This window comes from Moschus berezovskii, chromosome 23, assembly GCF_049115385.1.
Source record: "Moschus berezovskii isolate FMDL1 chromosome 23, NW_MosBer_1.0, whole genome shotgun sequence".
Classification (NCBI taxonomy): Eukaryota; Metazoa; Chordata; class Mammalia; order Artiodactyla; family Moschidae; genus Moschus; species Moschus berezovskii.
Genome location: NC_142482.1, coordinates 43,470,272 through 43,496,472, shown reverse-complemented (window position 1 = coordinate 43,496,472; position 26,201 = coordinate 43,470,272). Strand labels below are relative to the sequence as shown.

The 26,201-nt window shown below is 42.3% G+C and overlaps 1 protein-coding gene across 1 annotated transcript in view; it reads left to right on the top strand.

Moving 5' to 3' along the window:
- Positions 1 to 3,241: 3,241 nt before the first annotated feature.
- The window catches only part of SCGN (secretagogin, EF-hand calcium binding protein), a 47,542-nt gene continuing 24,582 nt past the window's right edge, over positions 3,242 to 26,201 (top strand). Inside the window, exons 1-6 of the mRNA XM_055407122.2 lie at positions 3,242 to 3,323; positions 4,203 to 4,273; positions 12,427 to 12,519; positions 18,229 to 18,318; positions 22,390 to 22,446; positions 22,874 to 22,951. Of these exons, the coding sequence (XP_055263097.2) occupies positions 3,242 to 3,323; positions 4,203 to 4,273; positions 12,427 to 12,519; positions 18,229 to 18,318; positions 22,390 to 22,446; positions 22,874 to 22,951 (471 nt within the window). The remainder of the gene's footprint in view (positions 3,324 to 4,202; positions 4,274 to 12,426; positions 12,520 to 18,228; positions 18,319 to 22,389; positions 22,447 to 22,873; positions 22,952 to 26,201) is intronic.

Below are 26,201 nucleotides of genomic sequence, written 5' to 3'. Positions count from 1 at the left end.
CTTTTCTATTCCAGGATCCTACCTAGGATACAATGCTACATTTAATTATCATGTCTTCTTAGACTTCTCTTGGCTGTAACAGTTTCTCAGACATGCCTTATTTTTTCTAAGCCATTAAAAAAAAATATATATATATATATATATTTTTATATATATATATATATTTTATATATATATTGAGAGAGAGCAAGAGAGCCACCTCGTACTCTATAAGACCATAGCAATTACAATTTATTGTATATTGTTAGGGCTTCCCTCATAGCTCAGTTGGTAAAGAATCCACGTGCAATGCAGGAGACCCTGGTTCAATTCCTGGGTTGGGAAGATCTGCAGTAGAAGGGATAGGCTACCCACTCCAGTATTCCTGGGCTTCCCTGGTGACTCAGCTGGTAAAGAATTCACCTGTAATGTGGGAGACCTGGGTTCAATCTCTGGGTTGGGAAGATCCCCTGGAGAAGGGAAAGGCTACCCACTTCAGTATACTGGCCTGGAGAATTCCATGGACTATAAGTGTCTCTATAAGTGTCTTCCAGTTGAGTTATTTCCAATCCTAAAAGATGATGCTGTGAAAGTGCTGCACTCAATAGGCCAGCAAATTTGGAAAACTCAGCAGTGGCCACAGGAATGGAAAAGATCAGTTTTCATTCCAACCCTAAAGAAAGGGAATGTCAAGGAATGTTCAAACTACCATACAATTGTACTCATCCTCAAAATTCTCCAAGCCAGGCTGCAACGGTACGTGAACTGTGAACTTCCAAATGTTCAAGCTGGATTTAGAAAAGGCAGAAGAACCAGAGATCAAATTGCCAACATTTTCTGGATCATTAAAAAAGCAAGAGAGTTCCAGAGAAACATCTACTTCTGCTTTACTGACTACCCCAAAGTCTTTGACTATGTGGATCACAACAAACTGGAAAAATCTTAAAGAGATGGGAATACTAGACCACATTACCTGCCTCCTGAGAAATCTGTATGCAGGTCAAGAAGCAGCAGTTAGAACTGGACATGGATCAACAGACTGGTTCCAAATTGGGAAAGGAGTATGTCAAGGCTGTATATTGTCAACCTGTTTATTTAACTTACATGCAGAGTACATCATGTGAAATGCCAGGCTGGATGAAGCACAAGCTGGAATCAAGTTTGCTGGGAGGAATATCAATAACCTCAGATATGCAGATAACATCACCCTTATGGCAGAAAGCGAAGAAGCAAAGAACCTCTTGATGAAAGTGAAAGAGGAGAATGAAAAAGTTGGCTTAAAATTCAAAATTCAGAAAATTAAGATCAAGGCATCTGGTCCCATCACTTCATGGCAAATAGATGGGGAAACTACGGAAACAGTGAGAGACTTTATTTTGGGCTCCAAAATCACTGCAGTTGGTGATTGTAGCCATGAAATTAAAAGATGCTTGCTCCTTAAAAGAAAAGCTATGACCAGTCTAGGCAGCATATTAAAAAGCAGGGACATTACTTTGCTGACAAAGGTCTGTCTAGTCAAAGCTGTTTTTTTACAGTGGTCATGTATGGATGTGAGAGTTGGACTATAAGGAAAGTTGAGCACCAAAGAATTGAACTGTAGTGTTAGAGAAGACTCTTGAGAGTCCCTTGGACTGCAAGGAGATCCAACCAGTCAATCCTAATGGAAATCAGTCCTGAATACTTGCTTGAAGGACTGATGTTGAAGCTGAAACCCCAATACTTTGGCCACCTGATGAGAAGAGCTGACTCATTTGAAAAGACCCTGATGCTGGGCAAGATTGAAGGCAGGAGGAGAGGGGACGATAGAGGATGAGATGGTTGGATGGCATCACTGACTCGATGGGAAGCTCTGAGCCAGCTCCGGGAGTTGGTGATGGACAGGGAAGCCTGGAGTGCTGCAGTCCAAGGGGTCACAAACAGCCGGACACAACTGAGCAGCTGAACTGACTGAACTGAATAAGTGTCTGTGGTTCCCACAGAAAACTTCTGAAGCTATTAAATCCTCATTTTATAGATGAGAAGACCGAGGCTTAGAGAGATGAAACCCTTTGGTGCAGGTCACAAAGCCAGTAAGAGCTGGAGCTGGGGTCCTAACCTGGAACTGTCTGATCAGGAGTGTCATAGTTTTTTTGTTTTTTTTTTTAATATACTAGTTTAGGTGGCTTATGCACACATGCTTTTAAAAAATAAAACTGAATGTTAATATCAGAGTTAGAACTCCATCAAGATCTATATTTGGTCTAACTTTATTACACAAGCTCATTCTAAAGATTTCTCAACAAAAAATTCTAAGCATATGGACCAAAGCCATTAGTGTCACTCAGCTTACTATTTCACAAAGCATCCAGTCAAGTTTTGAACAATCTGATCATTAGAGCCCTGTGCTCCTTGAAATGGCTTTTGTCCTTTGGTCTCAGCGTGGCCCTGGGGAGCCAGACACAATCATCTAAACTTCTATCCCAGAACTCTGCAGCTGGCCACCATGTCTCCCCCTAGAAAATCTTTTCCTGGAAGAGCATAGAATAGTATGAATTTCACTCAACATCCTAATATCCTGATTTAGACCACAGTTTCTTGCAGAATCTTTATTTAGATCCAAGTCTTTATAGTGCATTTTATCTCTGCATGTGCATGTCCTAAACAGTCAGAGCTCAGTAACTGCCTTTCGACGGTCTCCTTGTTTACTGGTAATCTATCACCACCACCACTATCACCCCTCTCTCCACCTCACCCCCACACTACATTTCTAAATCATCATGTCCAAACACCAACTCTTTAAATGGGGGGCTTTCTCTAGAAAACCCCTTGAGACACACGTTTGGAAGGTAGTGAAACTTAAGGGGGATGCTTTTTCTGAGTGTGACACACAAGTTAAAGGGCAAAGAGAGTGAACCATGGACACCCAGAAACAGCTTTCTCCCTGACTTCCCCATAGCGCTACAGCAGACAAGAGCTCCCTGGGGATCTGCCCAGGACAGACAGCACGTGGGGAGGGGCAACGCACTAGGAACAGGGCGGGTTCTAAGCAGCTGGTTCCCCTGAGCGGTGTCCGCGGTGGGGGCTTGGGGACTGCACAGCGTCGCCAAGGCGCCAGCAGCCACCCTGCCAGCTACCCTCGTGCCCGCCCCTCAAACAGGTGCTCAAAGCAAATCAGAGAGCGAAAGAAGCAAGCGAGGGTGTCAAACGATACAGTAAAGAAGTCTTGATCAACGTTCTCTAGGGGTTCCTTTCCAGCCGGTGCCCGCGCTTCGTTGTCAGTACCATGGACAGCGCCCGGGAACCTACTCAGGGGAGCTTGGACGCCGCTGGCTTCTGGCAGGTCTGGCAACGCTTTGACGTGGAGGGTGAGTAAAACAAGTCAACTGTTCAGTCCTGGTGAAAGGACCTAGAGTTCCCCCTTCCCCGTACATCTTCCCTGCAGGAAAAGTTGTCTTCCAGCGCGGTTAATGCAATATACCTAACGCTTTATACCTAACAGACATTTGGTATACTGCAGTTGTACATCTAGATTATCTTGTGAAAGTCCAGGGTGGGAGAAGAGACTTGAATCCCACCACTCTTTCTCAATCTGTGTGTGTGTGTGTGGTGATATAGATATCATTGTATATATTAGAGGCTTGGGGACTGACAACCGGGTATCTGAAGTCAGTTATGGCTTGTTTTTACTCCAATCTGCTCATTTTCACACAGTGACTATCTGGGTAACCTCTTGTCTCTTAAAGAGAGGGTGAATTTTTAAAAAAATCAAATTTCAAAAAGACACTACCCCCACTCCACAAAAAATCTATTTGAAAAGAACTTCTTAACATTTGCTTTGCCCTCATTAATAAAGAAACATGAAAATATCTAAAGCATGTGTTTTAACCCTGAAAACTAACATTCAATACTTACATCTCTTAAACTTTTTGAAAACTGCAAAAACCTTGGGTTAGAGTTCATTCTAAAACTCATGTTTATTTGTGGATTAAAATTCATGAATAGCTCTCCTTTCCCAAATATTTATATAAGCCTCAGCACAAAGCATTTACTCTTGACTGTGTTATTTGCTATTCAAATCCACGTCTTCTAGAGTAGATGTTGCCACTTAAGAGTTGTAAAAAATAAGATCCATGGGGATTTTATAAATTTGAGATTGAAAACAAATTTAGATATTAAATGTTAATTACTAAATGCCACATGTTATTATATGTGACTATTATTTATGCACATCATTTTGCATTTAGAAAAAGGTTACATAGAAGAGAAGGAGCTTGATGCTTTCTTTTACCACATGTTGACAAAACTGGGTTTTGATGTAAGTATACTTGTGCCACTAAGCATTAATTTGTTTCTCAGTGAGTTACAAAAAGCATCCAAGTCGTATGTTGATTTGTATAATACCTATTAATCCCATCTGACCTCTTTTCTTCCTTGCATGTAATTTTTCTCCCTCTCCTAGCAACACAGAGGGATTTAGGTAGGTTTTATAAGAGGTTCAACCGTAGCATTAGATGTGCTGGCCACTGACTTTTAGTGTGACATCTGTCATCCACTATTTCAACTGTAAATTAAAACAAGTCTGTTTTGAATGTCTCCTTGGTTATGTCTCTGCTAATGGATTTAAATCTAGAGATAAAGTAGCTCATTTAGTTCAAAAAGGTGGAAAAGATGTTGAGAGTGTTAAGGTGCTGAGTGTTTAAGTGCATTGGATATTACTTGGACAGCAAACCACAAATAAATCATTTAGAATATTTTTTTCCATTATTCATTGTTGAAAAAGGTTAAAAACTTGTGAAATGGCAAACCAGAAAATAACAAACATACTCAGAGCCCAAATATAAATGTGAACGAATCTATCCAGCATCTGTATCCTTCCCTGATGGTAAATCTGGCCTTGAGAGAGGCAGATTAACTTTTGATGAGCCCTCTACCAAAGCAGAGGAGAAACACACACAGAGATGTGCCAGCATGGGGTTGGCAGAACCTGGTAAAGACTCCATCAGGGGATGCATGGTAGGGGGAGCAGCTCGGGAAACAGTAACATTTAAAATGAATTGTGGTGATAGCTTATCTTCAGATATAATTGTTTACGCGGGAGAGTACTGGAGCGCGTGACACTTTCATGTAGGAGCCCAGTGAGGGGAACAAGCAGCTTGGAGATGGCGTTTCCGAGTTGGAGGGAGGGCAGTCAGCTCAAGATAAACAAGGCTGCCATCTGCCTCCAGCAGCCGCACAGAGCTCATGCTCTCTCTCATTTTCAGCCTCTTCTTCTCAGTTCCTCTCATTTTTCTGTCCATTTCTATTCTTATTTTGAGTTGCAGAGCCATCATCTTCTATCATCTCTTGGCTTTCTCCGTGATTTCTGTCTCTCCTCTCTCTTGCCTCTCTCTGGTCTTTATTTCTCATATGTCTCCCCATTGGTCACTGTCTCTTTATTTATCCTTCTGTCTTGGGTCTGTTTCTCAAGCTCTCAGGGTGCCTTTCTCTCCCTCTTTTTTCTCTCTTTACTGTCATGTCTCTTTGTCCTTCATTTCTTTAATCAGTATCATTTTCTCTCCTTTTCTCTTTCCTTCCCTTATTTCTCTGCCTCTCTCATTTCTGCTTTGCTCCCACTTACTGCTGGCTCAGATGGTGAAGAATCTGCCTGCAAAGCAGGACACCCAGTCTCAATCCCTGGATTGCGAAGATCCCCTGGAGAAGGAAATGGCAACCCACTCCAGTATTCTTGCCTGGAAAATCCCATGGACAGAGAAGCCTGGCAGGCTGCAGTCCCTGGTTGCAAGAGTTGGACACAACTGAGCGACTACACATACTACTATAAATGCAAAGGTTCGTGGCATTCCAGAACCCATGAGTCTGATATCATTTTGTCAAACATGACAGGAGTATTTGAGGAAAATAAAAAGATGGAAGGCAAAACTACTCAAAGTCTTAGAATAAACTGGATGATGAGAAAAAAAAACAAAACCCCAGAGACTTGGAGAAAACAAATCACACCTTTTGTGTGTGTGTGTGTGTAGCAAAGTTTTGTCAAAGTAAAAAAAGGGACAGAGAAAACTTCTGACATTGACATCAGAAGGGGGAATGCTCCCCCCAGCTAGTCTTATCAAGGCCTTATATACTTTTTTCAGACCCACTCACACAACACACATCTTAAAAGCAAGATCAGAACCAAAAGTAGAAAGATCTTACCAGACCCACTCCCACAATATACATTATAACATGACAGGATTAGTCAGAAGGTTCTTGTTAAGGAGAAACAAGTCCCTGAGCAAGACATATTGTTATATTGACTAAGACAAAGAAATGTAGAGAAGAACTTTTGTCCTTTCCTCCTCCTCAAGAATTCCAGGCCCTTATCTCCACTTCAAGAGCCCCAGACCCCTTTCTCCTCCTCGGGGACCCCGGGTTTCTTATCAATCTGCCTAGGAATTGACTCTCTCATTTCCCCTTTTTCTTTTAGGAGAAATATGTTGCCACAGGAAAGGGGCATCATTTTCATTCCATAACTTCTTCCTGCTGTTGAGGGGTGTGGTCCCTAAAATGTTGAGGCAACATATTCTCCTAATCCTCATATTGAGGGTCTTTGATCGAGGGGCCCCAAGTAATCATAGTTGGAGGAGGTTATGGCACTCACAGGAGCTTGGACAACCATTTGTAACTTAAAAGCTTTCAGATGGTTAGAAACAAACTCAGTTTTACAGTTACAGATGTAAGGCAAAATAGTCATTCAGTTCAGTTCAGTCGCTCAATTGTGTCCGACTCTCTGCGACCCCATGAATCACAGCACGCCAGGCCTCCCTGTCCATCACCAACTCCTGGAGTTCACTCAAACTCATGTCCATAGAGTCGGTGATGCCATCCAGCCATCTCATTCTCTGTCATCCCCTTCTCCTCCCACTCCCAACCTTTCCCAGCATCAGAGTCTTTTCCAGTGAGTCATTAAACCAAGTTAAAACTTAAACAAAATAAAGTCATATTATGTCCATAGTTAAGGTACAGTATGTCACACCAGTCCATCTGAGGATTGTTAGATGTCATCACAGAGTTGAAGAAAGTCCTTTCCTTGAAGCGCAGAAACCCACCATGGGAAGTCTTCAATTGAGGAGGGGCGTGCTCTGCAGACCCAGCAATTATTTCGATTGTGGAATGCTTCGTAGGAATGAGCCCAGGACAGGAAGGCATTGTCTTAAGGGTCAAATGGCAGACTCAGGGCTTTTGGAGTCAGCAGAAGCAAACCCACATAGATTCTCAGGTCCATCTTGGTTTCTGGCTCAAACAGCAGCTTGTTTGACTCAAAGGCTGGATCAGGAGTTAACCTTCCAATAATGTCTGTTGAAAAACTAAAAGCTGAGTCACGTAGTTAATTTTAAGGCTTCAGGATCTATGACAATATCTGTGCACAAAAGCAGTCTGTCATAGAGACAGTCCCTTCTTCTTAGGGGCAGTTCAAGCCCTCATTAAAGCCATGGGTAAAACTTTAAGCTAACTGTCTTGTGTTTCCTGACTTACCTTACACGGATGTCTTTTAATAATGTCATTAGCTTTTTCAAACTTTTTCTGAAGATTGGGGTCTCCAGGAACAGTGTGATATTCTATTCCTAGAGCTTTTGACACCCCTTGAGTTACAGCAGCTTTAAAGACAGAGACATTGTCACTCTGAACTTTAGAGTTTAAGATCCCACTTACATCATGAGAAGTCAGTACAGTAAGGTTTTGCCCATTCATTAACCTCGGGCTTTAGTGAATACTGCTTTTGATGTGAGAATAGGTGAGAGTCATTGAGCTTGATAACAACAGGAACAGCATTTTGTGCTCAACCCATAGCTTTTCCACACTCTAGGAAATCAGACCACACTCTAGGATTTACATTTTGTTCAATTAATGGGAGAGAAAGAGCAGGCTCCATATTCATCAAAACAGAGGCCTGGACCTTGCTCAGTATATCCCTCCCCAGAAGGGGTGAGGGAGACTCTGGTACAAACAGAAACCTGTGAGAAAACAGCACAGAGTCCCAGTTGCCACTTAAAAGATGACTGACATAATAATGTTTGGTTCATCCAGACAGCCCCATTTCGGTAGTGGATCAGGAGGAAAGCAGGCCAGGGACTTCAGTGAGCACAGAAAAAGTTGCCCCAGTGTCCAAAAGAAATCAACTGATGGGCCCTCCACAGTTATTAATACCTGGGGTTCCTCAGGTGTAATTAGGACAGGAGCTTGTGTGGGGACCCCCTGAGCACCTTCAGTCCTGATTGTCTTGAGAGTCAGACCCCTGGGACCTACACCTTGGAGGGCAGTCTCTTCTCCAGTATGGTCCTTTGCAGAACTGGAGCTGGGGGTGGATTAGACGCCTGAGGGCAATCCCGCTTGAGATGCCCCTCCTTTCCACAGTAATAACAAGTCCATCCCTTTTCACCTGGGTTTCTCTGGGCATTTTTCCTCAGGCTATTTCAGAGCAGATCTAACAGCCACTCTTGAGGCTGCAGTCTTTTGCCTGGTTCTTTTTTGCCTCTTATTTTCCTCCTCATATTCTCTACCATAATACGCCTTTTGAGCCAGCTCTAACAGTTTTTCTAAAGACTGATTTGGTCCAAACGCCTGTTTTAGTAACTTACGGCAGATACCTGGAGCTGACTGAGTGAGAAATCTACCTTTTAAGATCATTCTTCCTTCTGCACTTTCAAGATCAGTAAACTTGTGGAGAGCCTCCCATAGTCTATCTAGGAATTTACCAGGAGTTTCCTTCTCTCCCTGTTCTATGTCAGCTGACTTAGCATAGTCTAAAGTCTTAGCATGTGCTTGCTTGAGTCCTTCAAGAATACATCTGGCAAAGCGGCTCTGTTATTGGAACCACTTGGATCCCAGTAGGAAGGAGGGCTATTTTGTGTTCTCTCTTTCCCCTTGTCTCATGTTCAAGCCATTCATCTCCAGAAGTAGTAGCTTCCCCCAAAACTCAAGTTTTCGAGTCAGGAGTCTGCCCCAAGACATACATTACATCTCACCAAGTAAGGTCATAAAGTTAGTCCTATAAAGTCTTCTATGTACTTTTTGGATCCTCTAAATATTAGGTCTCGACCACAATTGGGACTGTTTGAACTTCTACCAAGACTGAGGCAACCCCTCCTAGAAAGGTTTCATGATTCTCAGCCTGTTCAGTTGGGAGCTCCAGATAAAGGGGCAAAGTAAGAGAACAGGAGCGAGCTGAAGGTTTCACACCCAAATCTGCACCCTTGGGACATAGGTCTGTCATGTCTCACAGAGAGATAAAGAACAACACATGAGGCACTTCTACATAAGGCATTTCCCTTATTTTCTACAGAACCAGTCTAGTTGTAGAATAGTAATAATTGAGATCCTTCAACAGGTCAGCGTTTCCCGTCTTCCAAAGGATGCTGTGGCCATTCAGTATCACAGAAGATGATCAGACATGTCTTTTTAACCTCTGGGGATCAAACTTGTACCAGCATTAAAAAAAATTTTTTTAAAGGAATGGTTTTGGAATTGCTAGCTCCTATCTGTAAGAGAGAAAAATGTGGCACCCAGGCATCCATAGCCATGGCTTTTTTCCACCAGAAGTGTCATTCCCTGCTCTAGATGGGGGTGTAGACAGACTCTCCACCAAAGCTTTCTTTCCCTGGTCTGTCTTAGTCTGTCCCTTACCAACACAGGCTTCTTACTCATCCCTCCCGGTTCTACCACCGAGGTGGGGTAGAGATGCCACAGGGGTAGACCTGATGGCATCCCAGATTGATGTCCAGTTCCTCACCATTAAGACCTTTGTCTGATTTTCTCTCCTTCTCTGATGCCACCCGGGGTGGAGCAGAGTAGCTTTCCCAGAATGTTTCCCAAGCGAGGACTGCTAGCGGAAGCATCCATGTTCCACGTGCCTGTGCATATTCCTGAGTGCAGTCCTGACTGCAATAGAAGCATTGAGTTAAACAAAAACCCCAAGATGTCTCTTCTGAGTGTCGCCACACCAGTATATGTGATAGCAAAAGAGGTAGTGGAGGGTTGGCCAGCGAGGAAAAAGTGATTTTGCCCTCAAGCTACTAGGGCCAATCCTTCCAGTTCATTCCCACAGATTCCACAAAAGGAACATCTAAGGAGTTGAGATACAAGCCATTGGAGAGCTTTCTCTGGTCTGCTAAGAGCTAGCACTGCCCACTGTACTTCCAATCTGACCATATCTTGCAATTCCTGATCTGTGTCTTTAAAAACCTATGGTCACCAGCAATGCTTCTACCCACACAGATCAGAGGCACAGCCATGCCAAAGACTTTTAGGACTCTGGCCCCTGAGGCAGGCAGCCAAGAAAGTGACCGCTAGCCTGAGAGACGTTCCTGGAGCTACAGCTCCGCCTACCTTCCAAACGTGCTCTTGTAACTTTCTGGCAAGGCTTGACTAGTCTAGCAAGGCTGAGTGCTTCCATACATGGAGTCTAAGTAAAAGTACACAATAACAGCGTGGATCGCACGTCCCTTGAAAGTCTAGGACCTGACAGATTAGGTTAGTAGTTCTAATTTCCCACACAATTATGAAATGGCCAAAGAGACCAGGAAAAGCTGACCAAGAAAGGAAAGTTCGGTCCACACGCTTTGCCCATTTTTGGTTGCTCCCCTCACAGGGACCTTGGGTGTCTCTTGGCATTGGCAGGTCAGTATAAAACCCCGACAAGGCTCCCCTTTTGGAGGCTGCCTTCAGTCATTACAAGACACTGCGAAACCATAGAGCAGGGCTCATCACTTGCTTCACACAGGGTGTGTCATTCATTCACACAAGCACACCAAAGAGTTAGTCAAGTAAAGCAGAAAACATGTATACTGAGAAAGCAGAGAGGCTAGAGCTCTGAGTGTTCTTATCTCGTCCTGAAGATCCCGGACGAGCCCCCAAGATGACAGCTTACAGTGAACGTCAGATTTGTGATCACCAAAGAAGGTTTTGGTTTGGGACCAGGCTTGATCACTCAAGAGCTTTTGTGTAGCAGAGTTTTATTAAAGTAAGAAAACGGACAGAGAAAGCTTCTGACATAGACATCAGAAGGGGGATGGAGAGTGCCCCCCTAGCCACACCTTTTCAGAAAGCTTCTTGCTTTAGTGATTTAAAGAAGAGGAAAGTTGTTCTTTTCTGAATACTGAAAACGGAAACTAAATGCTCTCAGTACGGAAACTGAAAGTATCTTATTTTCAGTCATGGGGTGAGAGGTGGGACTACTCAAACACTAGGATCTGCTCTAGGCTGAGGACATGGCTGTCTTCTTCTGGGGCTTTGGCTGACTTTAGAAGCAGTGTTCCCATTAGTGAGGGAGAAGACGGATGCCATCTCCCATAGCTTGGCTGTTCTCACCTCACCCCTGCCTCAGATCTGGCTTGGGGCCTCACCTTCTCACACAAGGACAGGCATGGTCCTCAGAGCAAAGGAAACAACAAATGACTTGCCAGTGTCCTGGGCAACTGTGTGCCATGCAGGCATTCCAAAAGCCAGAGGCGGAGGGGATGGAGGTTGCAGAATCCTTAGGCTAGTGGAAATAAAATTCTGATGTGCTTAAGAATTACATTTATTTGTTAACATGCAAAGCCCCAGGTCCCACCTCTTAGGTATTTCAGTACATTTGGGGTCTGCTTAGGATCTTGGATTTAAAAGCACCCTAAGTCACTCTGCATCTCCTTTCACCCTCTGTTCCCTTCAGGGACAGTACATGTCAGAGAGGGGGTTGTGATATAATCAGACCAGTCCTGCTGAGCTGTGGCTGTAGCCCCAGGTACCTCTCCTCAGCTCCTGGCGAAGGAGAGGGCTTTTGGAGCCAGGGGATAAGCTGTTTAAACTGTTATTCAGAAATGCTGTCATCTGCCATTGTTGCCTTTCAAATTTCGGAGGCATTCCCTCAGGGAATATGGCTACAGGGATCTTCACTGGGCACTCCATGCTACTGGAACAACCATGATTCAGGAAACCGTTCCTAATTCTGGATTTATTTCCCTGCTGAGAAATGAGTAGGCCCTAAGTACGTCCTTAACAAGAAGGCGTGTTCCTCTCAGCTGAGGGATAATCACCATTTGTGACACCTACTTCTAATCAGTGATGCCCCAGTGAGTCCAGAACCACCCGCGGGGAGGCCTCCATGACCAGGGAGCCACTTGCTCTGGTGTTTAGACATGGCAGGCAATACAATCTCTTGTCACAAAAAATATAGAAAAATGTTCAAATTCATACTGTCAACACTCTAAGTTTCTCTTCATTCATATATTAGGAGCTCACTAGCTGTGCTACCTACTTAGGATTCTGATCAGTGGTATTTAAGGAATCTCCATCACCACTCTCTTGTCTGCAATTGGTGAGATTGCTTTCAATGACTAGGGAACTTGGTTAGACTAATGTAATTATCAGGCTGTATACTCTGAATATTTGATATCCTAACTACATTCTTGGAATCCGAGTGGCTTTAATGTGGTTCTGGCTGGCCCACTCTAGGATGCGGTCAAAGAAGAAAATGTACAGAAGATGAAACAACAATTTATGGCTCCCCGCGATGTCTCTAAAGATGGCTGCATACAGATGAAAGAGGTATCTTTTATGACTGTACCTTTATTGATAATACCTTCTTGGGCTGCGATTTTCTCTGCAGGATAAAGAAAGTTTTACATTTGATTGGGAAATTAGAACCCTCTACAAAGCAGCTGGGTTGGATAACACTTTTGAAGTACTCACTTTTCCTTTTTCATCGATCTTAGTGACAAGGAGATCATTTTATTTAGGTCAATCAATATTTACACTTATTTTATAACTGGGTAATTGATATGCTGGAGGCTTTTCAGTTACACAGTATCCTGTTCAAATTCAACCTTGACATAAGGAAAAACTTAGTGACAATAAATGAGTTTAAATTTTAGCATCAGCTCCCAGGGGAGACTGGAAAGATCTACCCCTGAACATCATGAAAACAAAACAGACAGCTGGTGTCTTGGCTTCAGCTCAACCCACACTTACTAAGTACCTACTAAAGCAAGGAAATGCATTAAGCACACGTACCTCACATAGCCTGTCTTTTAACCTGATTATTTTCCCTTCCAGTTAAAAAAAATTCAGTTTAGAATTTCCACACATATTACTCTAGAGTAACATTATATATTATTGTATATTACATTTTGTAACAGTAGATACAAAAATGATCATCAAACATTATCCCTATTTTACTGATGAGGAAACTGAGTTATCCAGCATCATATGGCCAAGAAGTGGCACTGGTTTAAGTTACAGGTATGAATCTATACAGGTTTATTCCAGAGAGTTATGAATCCACACATAAAAATAAGCTGCTGTGAAACTAAGATATTTATTTCATAGTCAATTTTGCCTGCTAGACATATTATCTGAAGTCTGAAAAGCTAGTCTCTTGATGCTGTCATACTTGGTCAATATTATCGATGAAAATAGTAACTTTTCTTCAGAAAGTTATGATAATAAAGCAAGATAATGTCTTCTTATAAAAAAAATAGACATGTTCACCAGAAGGCTGCCTTCTCAGAAAATGAATAAGCTAAACTGGATATTTATGAGTGTAGTTGTTTCCAAAATTTTCACTAAAAGGCAAAAAAATTATATAACCAATAATTGCATTACAATTGATGTAAAAGTAGCAATGCATTCATCAATGGAAATATAATTGAAAGTTTCAGGTAAAAATACCAAAGTATTTATAATGAAATGTTCATGGTTGCAACCTTCTGTCCACAGAACACAGCACAGCGCATAGGGGTGCTTAGAAAATATTTGTTATGTGTGTGTGCCTGCTCAGTCGCTTAGTCATGTCCACCTCTTCTTGACCCAGTGAACTGAAGCATTCCAGGTTCCTCTGTTCATGGACTTTTCCAGGCCAAGAATACTGGAGCAGGTTTCTGCTTCTTACTCCAGGAGATCTTCCCAACACAGGGATCGAACTCTCGTCTCTTGCGTCTTTTGCATTAGCAGGTGGATTCTTTACCACTGCACCACCTGGGAAGCCCCAAATATTTGTTAAAAATAAAGTGAATGAAACACGGCAAACAGTGAAAAACTCTGCCATCATCTTTCTTACCAATTCCTAAAGCAATTGGGAACCTGGCAACAACTGTGACACCCATGCTAATCATTCTAGTATGGAGTCCTGCTAATGGGCATAATTGATGTTATTTGTAGAGAAGCTGATAGTATAGGACTGTTTTGGTCCCAAAACCCCTTAAAAACTCCCGAGTCTGTGAGTATTAAGAGTAGTAGCAAGGTATCTCCTACTGTCTCTGGCTTTATTGTTGACTGTTACTGTTACTTCAGTTACAGGTAGTTGTGACATAAAAATCAGCCCATCTGCACACATTTTGGGCTTTCCTGGTGGCTCAGATGGTAAAGACTCTGCCCCAAATGCAGAAGACCTGGGTTTGATCCCTGGGCCGGGAAGATCCCCTGGAGAAGGGAATGGCTACCCACTCCAGTATTCCTGCCTGGAGAATTCCATGGACAGAGGAAAAAAGCAGGGGGAAAGAGATGAGGTTCCATATGTGGAAGTGTTTATACTATTGCATTAGGAGAAAAAGGAGTCAGAGGACTACCATCTTATGGTGTGGAGATCTGAGAGAAAACCCAGTGGGGTACCTAGATGAAAGAGCCTAAACAGGAGTTTATCCAGGAGATGAACTGAGGATCCATCAGAGTTTCTAGAGAGGGTTTATCAAGCTTGTAAACACTACATAGATAAAGACTCTGAGGCTCCTGGGAAGATAAATATGATCTTCATCAAGTAAAGTGCCCCAGAGATTAAAAAATTATAGAAATTAGATGGTGTATCTGAAATGAATCCTTCTTAATTAGTAGAGGTTGTTTTTAAACTATTCAACAACAGGGAACAATGATAGAAGATGGAGATACGAAACAGAATGCAGCTTTTCTAGTAGCAGTGTTGGAAGCAAGTAACCTAAAGGAGGGTTTCCCAAGTGGCTCAGTGGTAAAGAATTCCCCTGACAAAGCAGGAGACCCAAGTTCAATGCCTGGGTCAGGAAGATCTTCTGGAGAAGGAAATGGCAACCCACTGCGGTATTCTTGCCCTCCAGATTCCTTTCTCCATGCAATTTTCCAGGCAGGAATACTGGAGCAGGTTGCCACTTCTTATACCAGGAGAATTCCATGGGCAGAGGAGCCTGGTGGGCTACAGTCCATGGGGTCACAAAGAGTCAGATATGAATAAGCATGCACGCACACATTTTAGATATTTTAGCACAAAATAAAATGAGAAAGCAGCCACAAGAAAGAGCCAAAGTGAGACTGGAGGATGATCTGTGTACTTGATTTGCCCAGGGCTCCTCTGTGCCATTCCAGATAAATTGAAGACAGAGTGGGTTCTAATTAGGGCCAGTGAATTACATTTTAATTTGGTTTCTCAGCCGGTGCCACTCCATATGAAAAAACACTTAGTCCTAAAGAGAGGTTCTTAGTTCTAGTTGACCCTGTGTGGGTGGATAGGAACAGCACAAAGTCAACATGGTGAAATATGAAACCTTCGGCCAGAGACGTCATCTCTGTGAGCCTCAAGTTCATAATCTAGATCCACAGTGCAGTCACCATTGACTAAGTTTTTAATAGATACCAGGGACTCTGCTTAACAGTTCATAAATAATGCCTCATCTTATTTTTAGCCTTCACATAAACGCCAGGATATAAATATTATATCCTATGAGACAGTTGGATGGCATCACTGATTCAATGGACGTGAGTTTAAGCAAACTGCGGGAGATAGTGAAGGACAGGGAAGCCTGGTGGGCTGCAGTCCATGGGGTCCAAAGAGTTAGACACGACTGAGCAATAGAACAACAACATAAATATTATTATCCTCATTTTATACATGAGGAAATTGGGGCACAGAGGCATCAATTAAATTGTCCAAGATCAAATAATAGGTGATAATAGAGAAAGAATTTGGATCCACATGAAAGCCTATCACATCAGGCACTGTGCTGCCTCCCATTAGTAAAATAGGAATATTTCTATTTGCCTGAAGGACTGGCATGAGAATTTAATGAGACAATAAATGAAAAGCACATCAACAGTGCCTGCCAGGTAGTAGGCACTCAGTATATGACAGCTGTTGTTCACGTGATACACCCTTCAACTGACTTAAATCCAACTACAGGATATAAGTAGGAGTGTGAGCTAATTATTCGTACAACCTACCAAAAGTATTTGCTCTGGGGTCACTCTGTGGCATTATACAAGATGCCAAGAGAACAATGACAATGATTATAGAAAGAATGGCTGTGGTTTAAGGGAGAACACTCAGATACCCTCACCCCATGGACTGTAGCCCACCAAACTCCTCTGTCCATGGGATTCTCCAGGCAAGAATACTGGAGTGGGTTGCCATTTCCTTCTCCCGGGGATCTTCCCAACCCAGGGATCAAACCCACGTCTCTCAAGTCTCCAGCATTGGCAGGTGGGTTCTTTACCACTAGCGCTACGTGGGAAGCCCACTCAGATATCCTAGGTTTGGCAAAGAACCCAGTAACACATGCCCATGTGCCAAAACAAGTGTTCTAATCACATTGGGGGAGATAATGTTACCTTTGTTCATGGGAGTAAGGGAAGTAAATCAATAGAGCTGGTGTTCATACTCACAGTTACATGGTTAAATTTATCACAAGTGAACCAACTTTTGAAGTATCATACAGACACTAATAATATAAAAGAGTATAAACCTTAGCCAACACTCAAGAATCAAGTCAGATAGCAATCATTCCTGCTTTTCCATGGGGCATCAAAGTCATCTGTATACACAGCATCTCTCCAGCACAGACTTCCCTGGTGGCTCAGACGGTAAAGTGTCTGCCTACAATGCGGGAGGCCCAGGTTCAATCCCTGGGTTGGGAAGATCTCCTGGAGAAGGAAATGGCAACCCACTCGAGTATTATTGCCTGGAAAATCCCATGGATGGAGGAGCCTGGTAGGCTAGAGTCCATGGACTCGCAATGAGTCGGACATGAGTGAGCGACTTCACTTTCTTGGTTAAAGTTCTGACACTGCCACTTACTACAAAACTATGGCATGTCCCTTGTCTCTGTGCAGCCTGGTTTCCTTAACTAATAAACAATAATGATGTATTACGCACCGTATAGCTTGTTAGGATTAAATGAGTTAGCATATGTAAGCATTTAGAACAATTCACTTGTGTGTTAGTCACTCAGTCGTGTCCGACTCTGTGCGACCCCATGGACTGCAGCTCACCAGGCCTCTCTCTCCAAGGAATTCTCCAGGCAAGAATACTGGAGTAAGTTGCCATTCCCTTCTCAGGGGATCTTCCCGATCCAGGGATCGAACCTGGGTCTCCTACATCGGCAGGCGGATTCTTTGCTGAGCCACTAGGGAAGCCCACAGAACAATTCATAGGACATATAAAAATTATTTGGGGTACTTCCCTGGAAGTCTAGAGGCTAAGACTTCACACCCTTAATGCAGGGGGCCTAGATTTCACATGCCGCTACTAAGAGTTTGCATGCCACAATGAAGAGAGATCTCAAGTGCCACAACTAAGACCCAGCACAGCCAAATAAAGAATATATATATTAAACAACCACCACCACCCTGGTGGTCCAATGGCTAAGAATCTGTCTGCCAATTCAGGGAACACAGGAAGATCCCACATTCTATGGGGCAACTGAGCCTGCGCACCTAAACTACTGAAGCCCCGTGTCTACAGCCCAGGCTCTGCAACAAGAGAAGCCACCGCAATGAGCCTGCACATCGCAACGAAGAGGAGTTCCCCGGCTCACTGCAAACAGAGAAAGCTTGCACAGCAATGAAGACCCAGCAACCAAAAATAAAGAAAAATGCCAGTTGACTTAGCACAGTGCCTGGCTCGCAGTAAATGCTCAATAAATATGAGTGATTGTTAATTCTAAAAAAGTTATTTGGTGTTTTTCTTTTCTAATATGTGTAGTTGTTAATACTGGAGCTTCTAATATAAACTGTGCAACATTTTAAACACCAGCACATTTATTATTAAATGATGATGATTTGTGGATTGTAAGCTCATAGAAAACAGGTACTCACAGTGTTTCACATCTAGTAAGAGTGCCCAATACTTCTTGAAAGAATCAATGAATCCAAAATGACAATTGAGGGCACAAAACTGCATGCTGAGCTCAGCATCCTGCTAGCTCTAAGCCCTTCTGCCCTCTAATATGTTGCTCTGTGCCTTTTACCCAGGGAGCATTGGTCAGTGTCACCAACTGCTATTTCTCCCCTTTTCTTTAGCTTGCCGGCATGTTTTTATCCGAGGATGAAAACTTCCTTCTGCTCTTTCGCCAGGAAACCCCCTTGGACAGCAGTGTGGAGTTTATGCGGGTGAGCATTTGGTTCTCTCTCTATGGAGGATGAGGCCAGGATCCCAGGCACCTGCCGTGGCGCCACCTCCCCTGCCCACTCCCCCAGGGAGAGCTGTCCATGGGACAAAACCAAGCAAAGAAGCCCTTGGTGTTGAGCCTGGACTGTGGCCCCCAGTCTCAATGTGCTCCCTCAGTGGGTTGACCTAGGCTGCTCCTGAGCTAATAGACTCCTTAGCCTGTGCTAGAGGAAGGTGGGTATCTGAGGACTGTAACGGGAAGGGTAGGGTGGGGACCGTGGAGCCCAGCGAGTATCAGCCCGCCCAGAGCCCTGTGAGCTCCAGCGAACTGCTGCCTTCTGAGAATGCAGGCTAGACATCCAGATTCCATGGGCAACTTCATTGTTGTTTAGTCACTATGTCCAGCTCAAGGGAGAACCAACGTTGAACAGGGATCCTTAGTCCACTTTTATACCCAGTGTACAAGGAGTGGGATAGGGGTCTTGCGGGTCATTTGCTGATGGGATGAGGCACGTATACTGGGTGGGGGAAAAATAGGGCAAAAATCTTCTCTCTATGGGGCAGAAGGAGAGACAGGTTATACTGTTCCATTATAGTTACAACATGGGGGAGGAAAGGATGCTAAGGTCTGGTTTTTCCATTCCTGCATTCCAAGATCCTCCTTGGTTTTATCTGGTCTTTCGTCCTTGGGTCACCACATAGGTGTTACTATCTGTGGGTGAAAAATAGGCCAGGGAGGACACAGCAGGGCATCTTAAAGGCCAGAGTGGTAGATTTAGGACAGCTACTGCACCCAGGGCCCCATTCCTGAACGAGTTTCCAAGTCCCCATTTAGGAGATAATAACTTAGCACCCTTTTACACTACTTCATCTTCTGGTCAAATGGAAGTTATGAAAAACTGAACAAGTATTTGCATAAACAATTCACAGAAAAAAATCTGAGTAAACAATAGATATATAGTGGTAACTGAAGCAACTAATTTTTACTAAAGTGGTAAAAATTTTAGAGGGATTAGCAAAAAGATGAAGCACTGGCAAGGAAGCGCTGAGACTTGCTCATGCTCTGCTGGTAGGCATGCACACTGGGATAATCTAATGGAAAGCAATTTTGCAAAGATATAATCAGGATCCACTAAGATTTCATAATCCAGAGTTAATTCTAAAAAAATCTACCTTCTGACTTATAGTCCTACTTCTCCAAGCATCTACATAAGAATATAATCAGAGATGTAGACAAGTTTTCAATGCTATGATGTACATTAAATATGCCAGTGTTACTTAGTATAGTTAGAACTGAAAATAACATAAATGTCTAACAATGAAGGAAAAATGGTAAATTATGATACATTTATACAATTCACTCATTCCACAAATACTTATGAGCACCTGCATTATGCTGGAAACTGTTTGAGGCCTGGAGATTCAAGAAAGAAAAACCCTATTGCGGAATTTTACAGATCACCGAAGGTCAAGTTTTCAAAGAATATTTAACGACAAGAAGGAAATGTATTACTGTGTTATGAAACAAAATTATATAAACAATATGATCTTAATTTTGCTTAAAAAATTATTTACCCTTAACATCAGTGTAACTAAGGTAACGGGTAAATACATGCAAGATAAATATTGGTTGGTTTTAAGGGATAAGATTTTGGATGATCTTTAATTCTTTGTATTTTTGCCTTTTCCATCTTAGAGTCACAGTTATTTACAAATTATTTTAAATGACATTTTGAAAATAATTTCAGTTGTACTTAAAAATGCTCACAGAAAATTTTAAATGAAAAATAATAGACCACTGAAGTATATAGCCTCTATGACCTCCCCTTCATTATGTCATGTATATAATAGAAATATAATGAAAAGGAAAGACATAAAAATGATAAGTTATCATCTCTGGGGTGGAAATTTCTGAAGATTCATTTTCTTCTCTTTGTGTTTCATTAATTGTGCACAATGAATATGATTTCATTTTACAATCAGTAAAAAAGTATTAAAATGTTAGGCCTGTATAGGCTTGAATAATCTTGAGAAATGGGAAAAGGGAATAGCATTATGGAAGCTTTTTTTTGTTTAACTTTCTCCATTTTTCCTCCCTCCCTTCTAGTTTGTCAGTTTCTTCTGCAAAGAGCTTTCTCTTTCTCTATCCAACTTAAAAAAAATATATGTTGGATTCCTGAATTCTTTTTCTAAAATTAAATTTGTTATAACCTATTACTACCACACATATTTTAAGAAATTCTACCTTAATATATTTATATTCCCCTTGAACTATAGGATCTTAAGATACTTTAGTGCTAGCATGTATCAATCAACTCACTAGCCATTATCATCCAGAATATTAGTTCTATCTTGTTTTCCTTAATCCCATACATTTTAAGCTAACAAGATTTCACGTTGCCATTTACCCAACTGTTTCCCATTGTCTTTGTACACCATCCCTTTTTTATCTTAAATTTTCCTTCTTTGAGTTCTTCCTTCCTGGAGTATATTCTTTACCAAGAATCTGCTGGTAATAAACCCTGCTTTGGTTTGCCTGGAAACCTCTTTATTTTGCTTTCATTCTTTCAAGATGGCATGTGTAGCATTCACATAAAGATCTTTGGTCCTCCAATAGTTCAGTCATAGTAAAGTTACAAGATAATTTAGATGGAAAATATTTGGTGAACAGCATAAAAAAAAAACATATAAACTTTTTATTATTTGAAATTCTCATTCTTAGTTCTGGTATATTCATACCATTAAAATTAGGATATAAATCACATTTAAGCAGCTGATTTTCTAAGCCTGGTTGGATTCAGGCAGAAATGTTGGCGACGGGGACTGAAAGGAGCAAAGTTTCTGAATACTTCCCACGGAACATCAGCATCAATATTTCCTACTATCCTTGTAGGATATTTAGTCAGGACTCTGGCTGTGATCTAGAACTAAGGTTCCTGCAGTTGGTGACTCAGGTAACCCATTCCACATCAGTGGAAAAATCTGTCACTTAACAAAACAAAACACCTTAGTACTACTTTTTCGTTTTGTATAGGAGTTAGGGAACTTGCCAACTTGTGAGGCTTTAATACGCAATAATCAGAGGTGGTCAAAATCACACCATTTACTAAAGAAAGCAGTTCAATGCTTCCTTAAAAATATTGAGCTCTTCTGTCTTCCAGTTTAAGTAACTGTATCTTCAGCTGGATGAATGCTGTTATTGAACTAATGAAAGGGTTGGCTTGTTACTGGGAATTTTCAGAGAGGTTTTATTCCCTTTACCCTGAGCCAAGACCACAAGATTCCTTAGGGACATTTTCTGCCATGCAATTTTTTAGGGGAAGTTCACCTTTTCATTATGGTTATTGCTGTTTGGGGTTTTAGTCTTATTTAGGTGTTTCAGTTTGACTTCCCACCTTGGGTGGTCCCAGGGATTTGTCTGCTGTCTGCCTTGTAAAGAATCTGTCTGCCAATGCAGGATATACTGGTTCGATCCCTGGGTCAGGAAAATCCCCTGAAGGAGGAAATAACAACCCACTCCAGTATTCTTGCTGGGATAATCCCATGGACAGAGGAGCCTTGGGGGGCTATACAAACACACACTACCTTGTGTGAAGTATCCTGATAAAGCTACGGGCTAACTCATCAGAGATCAGCAGATGTACCCAGGACAGACTTTAGTTTCTGTCATCTCAATTTCTTGCCAGCTGAGCTATATACTTAAAGAGTTGTTAGAGTTGTTTTTAGAGGACTCTGCATCTTTAGGAATTTAGTACAAAGATTTCTTACTCTGCCATATTTTCTTCCCCTGAAGGCCATTCCTTCATATCTTTCCACTTCAAACTTCCCAAGAGCTTGCTTTCAGTGAGTGTACTGTGGTCCTCCCTAAGTGGCTCTACGTGAATGCAGGGAGTCATTTCTAGTGAATTCTACCCCAAAAGAACTGTCACCAAAGAAAGCCTAAACTTCTCCACATAGTTTTATTTGCACCCAGTTAAGTACTGTTATCAGATGCTGAACCTTAGTAGACATCAGCATAACTTGAACCCAAATTACTTGAGGATAAATGGATTACTGGCTTTTATGTATTTCAGATTTGGCGCAAATATGATGCTGACAGCAGTGGCTTTATATCGGCTGCTGAACTTTGTGTAAGTGTTGCTGGGAGCTGTCTCTGGGCGAACGGTGGGTTAGCTCATCCCTGGGAATTTGATATGTGTGTATCATGAGCTTGATTTCTGTGTTTCCAAGAAACATGGATATGAATTTGCTAATTTTAAAAAACTGATTCGTGTTTAGTAGCTTTAGAAACTGTAGGTGACACTGATTGCTCTCTCTGGGAAAAACATAATTGAGGATTTATGGCACCGTTTTATGCTTCGAGCTGTTCTCTGGGTTCCGTTTAAACAGTGCTCCCTTCAAACTGTTACAGCCCTGCATTTTGGACTTCTTGCTTGATAAAAAGCATTACATTTCCTCCCTAAAACAAGCAAATGACAATCCTTAAAAAACAGCTTCTTGAGATTTTCAGGTTTATTTGTCACTAGATAAAATGAGGCTCCTCTCTTGATCTCACAGAACTTCCTTCGAGACCTCTTTCTCCACCACAAAAAGGCCATTTCAGAGGGTAAGCTGGAAGAGTATACTGGCACCATGGTGAGTAACCAAGCAATGTGGTCTCTATGAAGCCAGCTTTCCCACCGTCTCCCCAGGGCCCAGAAACACCGTTTAGCACAGAATTAAGGTCTCTGTGTTTGCAGACTAGACAAATGCATGAAAAGACCGTCAACTCTGGGAAACAGTGACTAACTTTGAGCTACTTTAGTCTCTCTCTTGGGATGAGATTGCATGCATTTGAAAGAGAGCTGCTAACCTATCCTTGGGGAGACCTGGAAAGTCCAGTTAACATCAGGTTACTAAGCACCAGTCAGTAATCTCAAGCTACTGAGGTTCATCCAAGTCACACAGAAACAAGGAAACATGGACTTAGACGACCAGGACCAAACACACAGGAGCCCCCAACTCCCTCCACCAGCCCCCCGCCATGGATGATTCTACTCATTTAGTACATTCATTTAGGGCAATGGAGAGTCAGAAAGCTGGGAGATACATATTCCACCTTTGCTGACTATAGGTATGACCTTCAGAAATGGTCTATTGTTGGTTACTTCAGCTGAAAAATGGGGATTAAAAATACCTAATTGCTGCGACGGCAAGTGAGTGGATGCATATGAAGTGCTTTGCAGAGCATCCAGGAAATAACCAACGTTCAATACAAGTTAGCTCTTCCTGTAGCGGCTGTTGTCATTATTTCCTTTTGCCACTCATGCACTCATATCCTAAATGACCTGAGATTATCTCAGCATCAACGCGCCCTGGAAAACGGTGAAGCAGGAGAAGTGGCCTTTGGTGCATTCATTCTCACTTCTTATTCAGTTCCTAGCCTGAAGCTTTTCTCCCAGAGCTACTCTATAATAATCTGTATTGAATCTAATCTGGCTTCTCTTCCTTTTGTCTCCCCTAAGTCCCTTCCCATCCCCAAATGTCTGCTTCATTCCAATCAAACTCTGTAGGTTTCTACGGAAAACTACTATAAAGGTTTAATTGCTTGTGCAATTGCTACACTTACTATAGAAAGAGTTCTTAAACAGACTCATCTTACTGAACCTTCTGGTGAACCATCAGGGCTGCATATCACAGAGAAGAGGAATGGATCCCTGTTAAAACGTGTACTACAAGGTTGACCTGTTTAGGCCTTTAACTGATGCTTTCAAGTACTGTATTATTTCTAACAACTCTTCTATAGCCTTGGCATTGTTCCTGCTATTCTGTGTATCTGATGGTTGAGGCTTAGAAAGGGTAAGTGACTAAGCTACCACCAAGTTGATTTCCTAAACTCCTAAAAATCCGATTAGCTGGGATATGATAAGTTGTCTAGCCTAAGGCACCAGTTAAACTGGAAGTTGGGCTCACCTGGCTTTCAGCCCTGGATCTTCGGGCTCTCACTCTGTATTCTGACTACTCCAAATGCTGTCCCCAGCCAAGGGCACAGGCCCTGGAAAGAAGAATGTGGTCTTGACCATGACAACTTAAGAAATGGCCTGGATGGGAGCTAAGACAATGCTTAGGACAGACTCATAACCCAGGCCAGGAAATAATTTAGCTTCCTACTATGTTGACCTGTTTTAATAGCATGCATAATGCTGTTTGAAATCCTTTGACAGGCTTAGCACTAAAGAGTGAGTGGGAAATCCCTGAGAAGCAGGAAGTAATTTCCCACCTACCAGTGTATCTCTGATTTCCTTTTGTCCTAGGTTCCTGTGAAACTCTCTAATAGCATAAATACTCTGAAAAAGGAAATTAAGACTGAAACTGCCTGGGAGAGAGAATGATAAGGAGATTACCCTTCCAGCTGGGCATTTTTTTCAACATTGATTTAACATTGTTACAAAAGAAAGTGACATCTCTCAGTCATGTCCAACTCTTTGGGATCCCATGGACTGTAGCCTACCAGGCTTCTCTGTCCATGGGATTCTCCAGGCAAGAATACTGGAGTGGGTTACCATTTCCTTCTCCAGGGGATCTTCCTGACCCAGGGATCGAACCCAGGTCTCCCGCATTGGAGGCAGATGCTTTAACCTCTGAGCCCGTTAGCTCTGGCCATTGTTACCTTGATTTTCAGTTCAGTTTAGTTCAGTCGCTCAGTCGTGTCCAACTCTCTGTGACCCCATGAATCACAGCACGCCAGGCCTCCCTGTCCATCACCAACTCCCGGAGTTCACTCAAACTCATGTCCATCGAGTCGGTGATACCATCCAGCCATCTCATTTTCTGTCGTCCCCTTCTCCTCCCGCCCCCAACCTTTCCCAGCATCAGAGTCTTTTCCAATGAGTCAACTCGTCACATGAGGTGGCCAAAGTATTGCAGTTTCAGCTTTAGCATCAGGCCTTCCAATGAACACCCAGGATTGATCTCCTTTAGAATGGACTGGTTGGATCTCCTTGCAGTCCAAGGGACTCTCAAGAGTCTTCTCCAGCATCACAGTTCAAAAGCATCAATTCTTCGGCGATCAGCTTTCTTCACAGTCCAACTTTCACATCTATACATGACCACTGGAAAAACCATAGCCTTGACTAGACAGACCTTGGTTGGCAAAGTAATGTCTCTGCTTTTTAATATGCTATCTAGATTGGTCATAACTTTCCTTCCAAGGAGTAAGTGTCTTTTAATTTCATGGCTGCAATCAGCATCTGCAGTGATTTTGGAGCCCAAAAAAATAAAGTCTGACGCTGTTTCCACTGTTTTTCCATCTATTTCCCATGAAGTGATGGGACCAGATGCCATGATCTTTGTTTTCTGAATGTTAAGCTTCAAGCCAACCTTTTCACTCTCCTCTTTCACTTTCATCAAGAGGCTTTTGAGTTCCTCTTGATTTACTAACTTATAAAGCAGACCTTAGGCAGTGAAATGCTTGCGCTAAGAATCCCCAGCAGATTTCTAGCATTTGTTTGAATACCCTTGACTCTGAGGGGCTCCCTCCCACCTCCAACTAGAATACTAAGCCACTACTTTCTGACTTTTAAACATAGCTCAGCTATTTTTTCCTTACTTTTCTCCACCTGGTTCTTGCTCATCCTTCAAAATTTAGTTAGAAGTCATCTTGCCCTCTTCCATCATCTTCTTCTATAGTGGCTGCAAGTGCCTCTTCTCTGTGCTCCTATAGTATCTTGTGTATTTCAATGTCTTAACATCATAATCATCTGTTTAATTCACTTTGCAAATATTCACCGAATACCTGCTATGCCTCCGGCACTATTCTGGTCTGCAAGGATTCAGCAGTGAGCAAAATAGAGATTGACACTAATAATAAACATAATAAATAATAAATTACATTGCATGATAGAAG